This window comes from Rattus rattus, chromosome 8 (assembly GCF_011064425.1).
Source record: "Rattus rattus isolate New Zealand chromosome 8, Rrattus_CSIRO_v1, whole genome shotgun sequence".
NCBI classification, from domain to species: Eukaryota; Metazoa; Chordata; class Mammalia; order Rodentia; family Muridae; genus Rattus; species Rattus rattus.
Genome location: NC_046161.1, coordinates 51,478,601 through 51,491,005, shown reverse-complemented (window position 1 = coordinate 51,491,005; position 12,405 = coordinate 51,478,601). Strand labels below are relative to the sequence as shown.

The 12,405-nt window shown below is 53.1% G+C and overlaps 1 protein-coding gene across 1 annotated transcript; it reads right to left on the bottom strand.

The window, feature by feature from the left end:
• Positions 1–5,989: 5,989 nt before the first annotated feature.
• Positions 5,990–12,154, bottom strand: Ulk3 (unc-51 like kinase 3). The gene is made up of 16 exons (XM_032911374.1): positions 11,548–12,154; positions 10,778–10,918; positions 10,574–10,694; positions 10,052–10,156; positions 9,274–9,417; positions 8,999–9,081; positions 8,439–8,594; positions 8,150–8,255; positions 7,920–7,960; positions 7,597–7,699; positions 7,401–7,465; positions 7,240–7,318; positions 7,129–7,169; positions 6,772–6,819; positions 6,578–6,644; positions 5,990–6,477 (listed from the first exon to the last, which is right to left on the bottom strand). Exons 1-16 carry the CDS (start codon positions 11,647–11,649, stop codon positions 6,461–6,463), a joined length of 1,419 nt encoding a protein of 472 aa, XP_032767265.1. The 5' UTR covers positions 11,650–12,154; the 3' UTR covers positions 5,990–6,460.
• Positions 12,155–12,405: the final 251 nt, after the last annotated feature.

Sequence of the window (12,405 nt, the reverse complement as noted above, 5' to 3'; positions counted from 1 at the left end):
AAAATAGAAAAGAAAAAAAAAAAAAAAAGTGAGGAGGATGTGGCAGGAGGCAGCTGAATGGAGAGGTATATGGGAAGATGGAGCCTTAGGGTGTTTCCTGAGATCAGAGAAGGGGCTGTCTCTAACACTGGTCCTGTACTTTCCCCTCACCTCAGAGATGGAGCGTGAAACAGAGAAGAAAGGGTGATTGTGCCCCAGCCTGGCTCTGTGTGTGTACTTCAGTAGGTCCCTGAGCCTGCGTTCCTCTTGGTAAAATGAAGAGTTCTCTTCCCCAAGAATAATAACATGTATTTCAAAGAGTGGCCATTTGTCCCTGCCCCCTCCTCCTGGCAGTGCTGGGGACTCAGGGCCTCACGCACTGCATACTAAGGCAAGTGGTCTGCCACTCAGCCTCACCCACGGCCCCTGAGAATGACGCTTATCAGCTGTGGTAACACATTCTTTAAAGTAACAGAGGCGGAGGCACCAGCAGTCATGCTACACTGAGTGAGACCTGCTGGTGAAGACAGTGTTAGTCCCACCTCGCAGGGAGGTGGCCTGAGGGGGTAAGCTGGTGCCCTCAAAGTTTGTGTTTATGCAGTTAGTTTCAGTCAGATTTCTTCTCTTTGTGTCCCTTCCTCCCTCCCTCTTCCTTCTCACCTCCCTTCCTCCTCTCCGTCTCTGTCTCTCTCTGTGTTAGTTGGTATTATTGTCATTTTGTTTTCTTCCAGACAGAATCTTGTGTAGCTCAGGCTAGCCTCAAACTCCTAGGCAGGCAGGGATGATCTTGGACTTCTAACCATCTTGCCTCAACTTCCCAGGTACTCTGATTACAGGAACGGATCATCACACCTAGCTTCAGCTGTGCTTGAAACCTAGCCAAGAGCTTTGTGCGTGTTAGGCACCAACTGGCTGCATTCTCACCTGTGTTTGGTGGTGTTTTAAATTTAATTTAATTTTATTATTTTATGTATATGAATGTTTGCCTGCACACTGTTATGTATTTGCACATGTGTGCTTGGTGACCAAGGAGGTCAGAAGAGGGGGTCAGATATCCCTGTGCCTGGAGTTACAGACAGTTTTAAGTTGCCATGTGGGTGCTGGGAATTGAATTTGTGTCTGGAAAAGCACTGAGCGTTCTCTCCAGCCCCTTTGTGTTAGAAATGGGATCTCACTACGTAGCCCAAGCTAGCCTCCCAAGGGCTAGGATTACAGATGTACAACAGCACTACATGTGACTTTAATGAGGAATAAAAGGAAAAAAATGTTTTTTCTTTTTTTTTTTCTCTTTTCTTTTTTTCGGAGCTGGGGACCGAACCCAGGGCCTTGCGCTTGCTAGGCAGGCGCTCTACCACTGATCTAAATCCCCAACCCAAAATGTTTTTTCTTAAATAAAAACTCTAGATTTCATCATACTCAGAGTAGTGCTGGCATTCTGGAAGTCCCAAGTAGCTGCTCTAGTGGGTCATCCCAGGGGCTTGCCGGGCAGAAGAAAAGTGCTACAGGCACCTGGTACCTCTTGGCCTCACAGAATAAGTGCTAGCCTGTGGGGAAGCCCTCAGTATTACAGGCAGCAAAAGCAGTTTGTTTTCAAGGACAAAGTTCCTATTAGGTCTCCCTATAAAATAAGAACATGGTAGGGTAGGTAATGTTGAGTGGGAGAGCTGAAAGAGGAAGGAAACATTGAGAGGGTGAGGACAGAAGGAATCCACGCCCTGAGGGGGAGCTGCTTGAAGCTGTCATTAAGGAGCATCCTTTGAGCATCCTAGGGAGGCACCTGCATCTCTCAGATGCTCCTGGTCCACCCCCTGAGGAAGGGCTTAGCAGCCACTGGACAAAAACCCTTTTCTGACCTTCCCAAAGGAGCCCCAAGCTGGGGGTGGTGGAGCATAGGCTGCCTCAGCCGCATCAACAGCAGGGTCCACGTCAGCCCTCCACCCTCAGGGGCCTTCTGCCTAATGGGATCGGACAGCCCCTTCCCCCTCAGTGCTTTGCTGGCTGAGAAGGAGGCCAGCATGGCAGGTCAGGTGGTAGGGGTGCTTGGGGACACTCACTGAACCCTGTCAAAGCAGGGCTGTTTGGCGCCTGGGGTCAGGAGGTGGGAGGGGACTCTGTCTCCTCACTGATACTCCATTCACATCCCAGGAATCCCAAGAGACCCTGAGCTGTCTTCAGTGTCCCTGGAATGGAGCAGAGGAGGCTCTGGGGCAAAAGAGCCAGTTTGAAGCTCAGGCAAAGATGGGTAAGGTGAGCGGACTGAGAGTCACCCGCCCATCTGCGTCAGCTATGCTATGGATTTTTCTCCCTGTCTCTGTGCTGATCTGCGTCCCCATCCCCCAATACCACGCACATTCCTAGTTTCACGCCCTTTAAAGGGAGCAGCTAACCCAGCCAAGCTGGAGCTGTCTTCTGCACAGGCCCTGGACGGAGCCAAACAAGTCCCAGCTTACCCCATCCTGTTTCCACGCTCTTATTTTATAGTCACATGTTCCAGGATTATCTGGTATGAAGTAAAGGCCACAAAGGAAGCCACTGACCCCCAACCTCCCTTTTAACAGCGCCTAACCCCTTCCTCTCCAAATAAGCCTCAATGCTTCAGGCCCCTTTCCTGCCTCCCATCCTTTCGCCCTTTCCTTCTCACCCTGTGGGACACCGGAAATGTCCAGAGGTGATGAAAAAAGTCTTTCTGACCCAAATTCTTTTTATCTGTCCTCCCCACCCCCACCCCCAGCAAGTGTAGATTTCTTTAAAAAAAAAAAAGATTTATTTATTATATATAAGTACACTGTAGCTGTCTTCAGACACACCAGGGCAACAGGTCACCAATCACATTGTAGATGGTTGCGAGCCACCATGTGGTTGCTGGGATTTGAACTCAGGACCCCTGGAAAAGCAGTCAGTGCTTTTAACCACTGAGCCATCTCTCCAGCCCTGTTCTTCCTAAGGAAAAACAAGGAAGAATTCCCAAGATGGGCGAGGGATTCCGAGGGAAGAATATTCCAGGACAGGGGAGATCAAAACACACAGCCTGACCCTTGTACCCCACAGTGTACAGATTGAGGTCTCTGGCTCTACAACACTTAGAACTCCAGAGAACTTAGCGGCACCCCGGGGTCCTACTCAAGGAGCCTCCGGTCCCCTTCTCCTGCTTCCCACCCACCCAGGCAGCTCAGGCCCAGTTCCCAGTGGGAAGAGGAGTGCAGGAATAACAAGTGGTTTTCTAAGGCCAGCTGTTTCCCAGGGCGGGGGTAGGGAGGGTGGCCAGGGTTCAGAATGTGCAGGATCTCCCTTTTCCCCCAACAGCCAGATGGTCCCTCTTCAGACACTGGAAGCCCCAGGCAGGCACTGGGGACATCTGGGGCATGCTCACTTGTCCAGCTGAGCTTCTGACAGTGCCTATTGACCCAGCTGATGCTCTGGCTCAGCGCGGGGAGGCAGGAGCTTCTGTCCTCTGTCCCACAGAGCTGAGGTTCCAGCAGGGTCATGGAGCTGTGGAGCCCACTGTCCTGCCTCTAACCCTGTGACTGCCAGCCATTGCTAGACCCGGTTTGTATAAGGCACGGGGAGCCCTTTGGCCTGGGTCCAGGGGCACAACAAGGCTGAGGCCGCCTCTGCCTCACTCGGTAAGACCTGTGAAGGCATTTCTACAATGGCGAATGTAGTCTACCTGTGAGCTTGGACAAGACTTTGTTTCTGCGTGTGTGGTACTTCGAGGGATAGCTTGGTAGTGCAACTTACAGTGGGGGGAGAGTGGCCATTGATGTGTCTCATTCCTCCTGCCTCAGTCTCATAGTTGGGGCCAGGTACTTGGCCTCTGGGGCTGGATTCCTTCCTTTCAGATAACTTACATCCTTTCCTATGCCCCCAGTGGGAAATAAAATGAAAAAAACAGGTTGTGGGGGCGGGGCAGGCTGGGCCCAGAGACACCTGGGTCCGGTGGTCTATTCCAAAGGCTCATCTGCTCCTTCTAGGGCAGGACCATGGGAAAATAGGAGGTGGAGGCCGGGTAGCTGACCTTGGCTCAGTCTCCTAGTGGGAGAGCGGAGATGGGACGGTAAGGAGGTGAAGCTCCTGGATGGACATATTTGAAAGCCTTGAAGAAGTGGCAGCGATTCTCCGTCTCTCAAATGAAAAATATTTGAAAAGCCGATCTGAAGTTTCCTTTAAGCCCGTGCCACCAGGGAAACTCTCTGGAGCCTACTCCCCACTTGCTCCGGCTCCTAGACTGCCTCCCTCCCTACTTCACAGGGACCAGCCAGGAGGACATCAATTCAATGTGTGGGAGGGCCAAAGATTCCCATGCTCCTCCTGCGTTGGGCGCCTCATGCGGGCCCATTGCTTAGACACCCTGTGTAAGAATTTCAGGCCCCTGTTCCCAGCCAGCTGGCAGGTGCGGTCGCCACAGTAAACAACGGTCTGGAGACACAATGCCCCTCTCCCTTCCTGTCACCCATCCTGTCATCCTGTCCCCTCCCAGCCAGGCCTCTCCAGTCACCCCCTTCTTCCTTTCCCTAATCTTTCTTACTGAAACTTTTCATCTGCTTTATTTCCAAAGAAAATCTCAAGTATGTTTTTCTCCCTACATTTGAAAATAATATTTTATTGTACTTGTGCTATATACCAGGCCTACATACACCATCTTGTAAAAGTCCTACTGGGCTCATTCACCAATAACCCAACTGTACAGTCTAAGCATTGGGCCAAGGAATGGAACCAGCAGCTCCAGCTGCCCTATAGGACACTGCTCTACACTGCCCCCCAATGGCTAGGCCAAAGGCTTCAGGGGATTGATTCATTCTGTCTTGTTCCTCCTACAGACCCACGGGAATAGGCCTGAGGATAATTAAGGCAAGGGACTGTTGGAAATTACCCTGATCTCTCGGGGACTAGATATGAGAAGAAACCCTTAAAGATCCCCTCTTCCTAAAACCCAGCTTGCTCACTCACTGTTGGCTCAGAGTGAGGAGGCACCTGGTGGGAGTGCAGGGTGGGATAGATGGTCTAGAGAGGACTGTCCTAGAGAGCTACCACCTGCCACTGTGGGGAAGTATGGAGAGAAAAGGCCTGGCTGGGTTCCCAGGCCTGTCCATCCTGACCCCTGCTCCCAACAACACATCCTAGGTGGTTGGCAGGAATGGTGGCAGTCAGCAGAACTCTTGGATCCCCAGAGACTAAAGGCGAAAGGCAGACACGTCCCTCTGGGACCACACTACCCAGGCTCTCCAACCTTTTCTGGTTATGAGCAGGGTGACTTCACCTATTTTTCCAAGGCAAGAAGAGGTGCATAAATATGGAAAATAATTTAATAGAGAAACAATGATCTACATTCTTGACATACATCCAGCCTCTAGCCAGGAGGATGTTTCACTTTGCCCTAAGGAGGCAGTTAGGGCAGAATGATTGGGAATCACCAATATTCTCTAACTTTAGAAATAACCCTTCATACACACACACATACACACACACACACACACACACCACACCACACCATACCACACAGAAAGAAAGAGAGAAAGAAAGAAAGGAAGGAAAGAAGGGAGAGAAGGAAGAGAAGGAAGAAAGAAAGGGACGTTCAGCGCTTGTCATATGGGGTCATCTGTGGCAGAACAGCTCCCTTGCACCTTATTCAAGATCAGCCTTCAATAAGAATTTGAAAAATCTGAAACAAGATGATGATTGGAGGGACTGTTAAAAAAAAGCAATCCCCCAGTAACTCCAGGTATGTAAGTTCTTCTCCAGCTCACACAGGGTGTAAGCTGTGGATGTTTCCACAGTTTAACAGGACAGAAGGGAAGACTCAGCCAAGACCCAGCTCTAGCTCAGGGCCCACCATGTGACTATAGGTTCTATAGGAGGCATATCCCCTCAAAGCGAGCTGTAAGAAGGGGTTTGCAGACCCCTCCTCCATGCCAAGGCAAGGACAGGTCTGGAATTCTCACAGGTACTCCACCTTGACAAAGGACACGACTCTCATGCATGACAGATTGTCTTAAAGAATTGAAAAGGGGGGGGCTGTGAGCTCCCAGGAAGACTGGAGTCTGCGGGGCTGAGTGCATACTGTAGGGTAGGTAGTCCCTGAGGGTATCAGAGTGTCCCATTCCAGTGCAAGAAGAAAGTAGGGTTGGAATACAGGTTCCCAGGAAGGGTTGGCCCAGGTACAGCAGCTGCTTGGTAGTAGGGAAGGAACTGAAGTGTCCTGAAGAGATATGATGCCCTCTTTGCAGAACAAAACAACAGGGTGATGGTGTCCTAAAGCTAACAGGCTTAGGTCAGCCATCACCTAATGACAAAGTCATATTAAAGTAATTCTCCCAGAGTTTAGTACACCTGCCACCAGATGCCCCAAGGGTGGAGAACACTGAGGAATGCTGGGAACTAGGATGTGGGAGGTGCTCATCCAGTGGTCCCAGGTGCACAGGCGTCAACCTGGCTTGGTACGAAGCTTCTCTCTAGGTTCGTGTTCCATGCACAGGTTCTGGAGTCACTGCAGTGTGCAAGCTAACACAGGTGAAAGAGCAAGGTCAGGTTTGGGTCTCTGACAAGAGAGGCAGAACCTATAACCCTGCTATGGGCTGTCAGACCCCAGGGCAGGACTTACAACTACGAACAGACTCCGACAGCCCCTCTTTGTCCAGACTCTCTGCTTCCCAGTGAGATTCCCTGATCTGTGGGATGTAAAAGCAGAGCAAGGGCTAAGACAGAGTCAGTTAGAGTCGGAAGCCTGGGTGCACACACAACCACAGAGAGGAGGAACCCACAACCCACTGCCCGGTGTGGCTCGTTCATGCCCACCTTGATCTGCTCCTTCAGGTATTCAGCTCGAGCCATGAGGTTCTGAACCTGCCAAGAGAAGACATGTGCAGACGTGAGGAGGGTTCAAGTCAAGTGCCTCCCACCCCTGGTGCTCCCCAGAACCCTCTGTCTCATTAGAATGGCCTTGTCTGATAACTCTATTTGTTCTCTCCTCTAGGAAGACTTCCCTGTTGCAGGAGCCTGGCAGACTTTTGGTTTATCCAGGCACTTAAGTCCTGGGTCATTGACCTCACAATTCTGAGGCAGGGACACTCCATATGCAATCTAAGGAGGTCCCACAGACCTGAGTAGGAGGAGGGGAAGGAGAACGTCCTGACTCCCAGCCCCACTGAGTACCTCAGTATGAAGGAGCTCCCGCCTTCGGCCTGGGGCTTCTGCTGTAAGGAAGGGAAGATGGTAAGGATAGGGTAGCCAGAGGTAGTGGCAGTATCGGTGCTGGGGCCTTACCTGCCAACAGCAGTAGCAGCTCCCCGAGGCTGTGCTGGTACAGGTCCAGGGCATCCTGCTCTTTGCCAGCTTCCTCCTCCTACAGCCAGGGGACAACACATTCCATGTTGTGCCTTGGTTTCCCTCCTGTCCCACCTGGACTCCTCCCAATGAGCACAAACCTTGGCCATGGCAGCTGAGGCCACTTCCAGGGCAGCTAGGAGGCGTGGCTTGTCACGGGCCATCTCTGATGTGAGAGTAAAGGCTCTTAGTGAGGGAGCAGCCTGTTGTTTTTGCATAGGAAGGCCCTGTCAGTCTCCCTGTCAAGATGGAGTGGGATTGCCAGGACTTATGCACAGACCAGGAACCGAAGCCTACCTCGTAGCAGCTCTTGGCCAGTTGTGCCCTGCCTTAGCAGGGCCTGATTGGAGGAGGAGACAATGGCTTTGAGCTCCTCTGCCCTGGACACATACTGCCCCACCTGTAAGAGAATGAGGGGCTGAGGGTTATCCCCCTATCCTGCACCCACCTCCGAGTTTGCCTCTGGTCCCCTAGTGGCTGCCTCACACTAACCATGTCAGATACAAACAAGCTAGCCTGGCTCACTCACTTCCCCCAGCCTTGTCTTGTGAGAGTGGTTTCAAATCTAAGAATGCCATTTGTCAGAGGTCCACCCGTTTTCTCCTGGGGAGATCACCCACCTTCGCCTTAATCGCTTCTTTCCTCTGGGCATCCACTTCGTCTGCAGAAGGTAAAGGGTTCACATGAGGAATCTGTACTGGAAGCCTACCCCACAGTAAGCCTGCTGCAATCCTCAGATACTAAGTTCCAGGTTGATCTTCTACACGGTCTCCCCTAATCCCTGCATGGGGAGCATGACCCAACTCCTGCCCCCTCTGCACCCAGGTTATAGGAATGGCCTGGGCCTCACAGTGTAGTGCAGGTACAAAGAAGTCCAGGGCCTTGCAGTAGAGCAACAGGGCAGCAGCAGCGTCCCCCTCCTGGTCCTTCTTCACAGCCTCCACCACAAGGGCTGTCTGGGGGATTGGAGGATCGGCGGTCAGACCTACCCTCCTAATGCCACAGCAACCAGCGCCAGTCAGCAACCCCACCCCCATGCCCTGTGGCCACCTGCTCTGCTTCTGTGAGCCACTCACCTATTAACCCCCAAGAACGGGCGCATGAGACCCCGCCCACCCTATCCCCATCGGTCTGCTTACTGCTTGTGCCAGGCTCTCCCCACTGGGCATGTGCTCCAGGTCCACCCAGGGGTGGGCAAAGAAGTCCTGAAAGGAGATTCGACGGCTGGGGTCCCGCTCTAGAAGTCGCTGCAACAGGTCCCGGCAGTCTAGGGAGAGTTGGGGCCGAAGAGGGAGCTACAGAGGCACAGAGCAGGGACACATCATATGAGGCTCCAACATCTGAGCCCAAAGCCCAGGGTCCGTTGGGAACCCCCACAAGGGGTACGTGTTTGCTGGTGGGAGGGACATGGCAGGTCCAGGTGGAGACCTGTGCAGGGAGAGAGCCAGGCATCCCTTATCAGGCTCCTACCAGATGGGCATTTTCATGTAGCCCAGGACTATGGTAAGATTGGGCCTGGTCATCTGTTGCCTGCTGTGGCTGATCAGGAATGGGCCAGGTTCTAGGCTTCCACCGCAGAGCATGCTCCACTGCCACGAAAGGGCTAGAGCCTACACTGCAGTTGGTAGCAGTGGTGAGCAAACTTCTGGGCCTTGAGTCCCTCAATCCCCAGTGGATGCCAAGACCCTGCCAGACACACCTCAATAACCCGATTGCTGCGAATCTTCTCTTCTAGCTCTGAGAACGATCTGGAGGCAAAGGGAGGCTGCCCAAAGAGGGCTTCTGTGGAAGAAGACAGAGGGGAGGCTGGAAGGGAAGTGGGTTAAGTCTTGCCCAGCTCACCCATGGAAAGGGGGCCAAAATCCCTCAGAGCAGAGCCCCTAATTCTCATTAGAACCCAGGAGAGGCCCAGAGAAGCCTGGCCCAAACCCAGAGTAACTCTCAGGGTGGACAACAAGGAAACAAAGGCCTCACCGTACAGGATGACCCCCACAGACCAGAGGTCCACACGCGCGTCATACTGCCGCCGACACACCATCTCAGGAGCCATGTAGAGCGGGGAGCCGCGAAGCACATGTTTCTCATCCCACGGGGACATATGCTGGGCAAAGCCAAAGTCTGCAGGCAAGAAAGAGGCCAGGCACAGGGCTCAAATCCCAGCTGCCTCTGTGACTCCCGTCAGAGCTCCTCCCCACCCCAGATTCACCTGCATCACTCCTGCCACCTCTCCAGTGCTACTGACACACAGCACTCCTATTATCCCCTCTGGGCTGGAAACCCTCCGCATGGTACATGGCCTCTTAAGCACCTTTTCCCTAAGCCTATCTCAAATGCAATCCCCACAGAAAGCCCCACCCCTGGCCCCAGCACTAAATTATACCATGCTCTCTGGCCTCCAAAGTCTATTCTTTAAACCTTATCAGAAGCCACAAACACCTGCCCACTGCTATGTATTCTCCCCAGCTGTCCAGACTGAGCCCTGATTCTAATAACAGATCAAGCTGGGTCTTGGCTCACACACTGCTCCTGGATGCTGTTCACACATTGGCACTATTTCCAGACTGAACCCCAACTCTGACCCAGACTTTATCCCTAGCTCCTCCCACAACACTGTAGGACATGAAGTGTGGGCAGCCTGAGAATGGGAGCTACCTTTTGGCGATGGGCTCACCCCTGTAGCTCCTGACCGGTCACTATCCAGCCAGGAGCTTACGGTTTACCCACGCTAAAACACCGCCCTGCTACTGCAGACCTGCCAGTTTCAGGTGGGGCTTCTCCAAAGAACTCAGCAGGATGTTCTGCGGCTTCAGATCCAAGTGAGAGATGTTTCGTTCATGCAGGAACTGCAGGGCACTAGCTGAGGAGTCAGCCATGAGAAAATAAGTTAGAGCCTCTTTCCTACCTGCCTCTCCCCTCCCCAGGCCTCCCTCTATCCCTTACAGCTGTAGAGCTGTTCTACAAGAATATAGGGAAGCACAAGACTCTAGCTACCTCTAAGAGTTCCCGGGTGCCTGCTCTTTGCACCCTTCATAAGATCGTCTTCCCTTCAAGGAGCCTCCAGAAAAGCCTAAGCCCTTTTGGACTTTGCATTCTCCCTTGCTAAAGCACTTGGGTTCCACCTACTGGGCCCTGGAAGATTCCACAAGGTTCTTACATCATGTTCACCATGAGGAAGTCTGAATTCCCCACAGACGCTAGAGACACACACATGGGAGACTGCAAAGCTCTGGAATAGGGGAGAAGAGGGCATGGGGTGTGCCACAGGCTTTTTTACCCAACTGCTGCATGAAAACACGGGCCACCTTCTCAGGCAGGATCCTGCGGGTATGGATGAAGCGAGACAGGTCACCCCCTGCACAGAACTCCATGATGAGGTAGATATTGTCATTGTCCCACTGTGGTTGAAAGTAAAGAGACAGCTTTAGGCAGTGTCCCTTCTCCAGCCTCCTTTGGAGGGAACCCCATCCCAGGCTCAGACCTGGAAGTCTTTCAGCTGCACGATATGGGGGTGCCGAATGCCCTTGAGGATCTCAATCTCAGTCAGGAGGTTTTCCACTGACGCCTTGTTGAGACTTTTCTTGGCCACGCATTTTATGGCTACCACTTCCCGAGTAGCCTTCTGTGGTACAGGAAATTTGGGGTCTCTGTCTTGAAGGGGCCGACCCCACGGGCTGGAGTGGGCTCTGGTTCCCTCAGCAACCTTTCCCTGTCTGGGTCTGTCCACTCTCCTCGGGTCTCCAAATTTCCCAGTTTCAACTTCTCAAATCAATGAGGCATCTCTGGAATCCTGGCTTCCCACCCCAGCATGGCAAGTGCCAATGCCATGCTTCTAACCTATGGCATCACTTTCTAGAGTGGCGCGGGGGTGGGTGTCACTATTTAAAGAGCTAGCCACTCTGCATTCTAACTGGTGCTGCCTCCTGGGAGTCTGACCCTAGACTCCTCCCAGTCCTAAGGCAACTTCCGTGCCGAGCCGGTTCTTCAACCACTGATAGCGAGGTTCCCTTAGGTCACGCCCGCCCCTCCAGACCAAACTGGCGTGGTTTTTTTAAAACCTAAAAGGGGCGGTTAGCTCCCGCCTCCTCCATCTGCCTGGTGCCAGGCAGCCGCTGGCCTTACTGCTCTCAAGGTGGTCGCCTTTCCTGCACAGCTTGGCCTGTCACCCAGCCGGGATTGCAGGGAGTTGGCTGGCACAGGAGCCGAGTGCCCAGGGCCCGGACACTTCGGGCACAACCCGCCCACACCCACCTTGGCGTAGGCCTTGTACACCGTGGCGTACGTGCCACTGCCCAGGCGCTCGGTAAGGATGAAACCGTCCAGCCGAGGGAGACCCCAGCCGGACCCAGCCATCCCGCGCCCGCCGCCAGGTGCTTCCTGGTTTGGGGTGCAGGTTCCGGCCAGCAGCGAAGCTGGGGGCGCTCGAGGGGCGGCGAGGCGGGACTCCACACAGCCCCAGTGCTGCCCGCCGGAAGCGCGGCTCGACACCTCCCCTCTGAGGCTCCTCCCCGCCTGCCGCGGGCTGGGTGACACCCTCTGCCAAGGACTGCCAGGCAGGTTTCAGACAGAGTCTTCAGTGGTTGTAGAGGTGTGTCGAGGACTTCGGACACTATCACATGGGAACACTCAGCACTCCACTTCCTAGAGACCACCCACGTAGGGAGCAGGAGAAGGAGCGGGCTTTCTCCCTGCCCTTCAAGACCAGAAGCAGTGGACATGAAAATCCCAGCGCCCCACTGGGTGAAGAGAGAGAACAGACTCCAGCAAGTTCTCTGATCATCACACATACTCTGGCGCTTATTCATTCGTTTATTTGGTTTTTGAAGACAGGGTTTCTCTGAGTAGCCCTGGCTATCTTGGAACTTACTTTGTAGATCAGTCTGGCCTCGAACTCAAGAGATCTGATGGCCTCTGCCTCTCGAGTGAGTGCTGGAACTAAACGGTATGCACCAACATGCCTGGCTAAAAAAATTTAAATGCCTTTGGAAGAGGTCAAGTTGCCACAGCCAGGGCCCTCCTTTCTTCCTTTCACTCTTGGAAAGGGTTCTGCCCTAGAGTTGAGTGGCCTGTCATCTATCACAGTTCAGCCACCAACGATCGATCTTAATT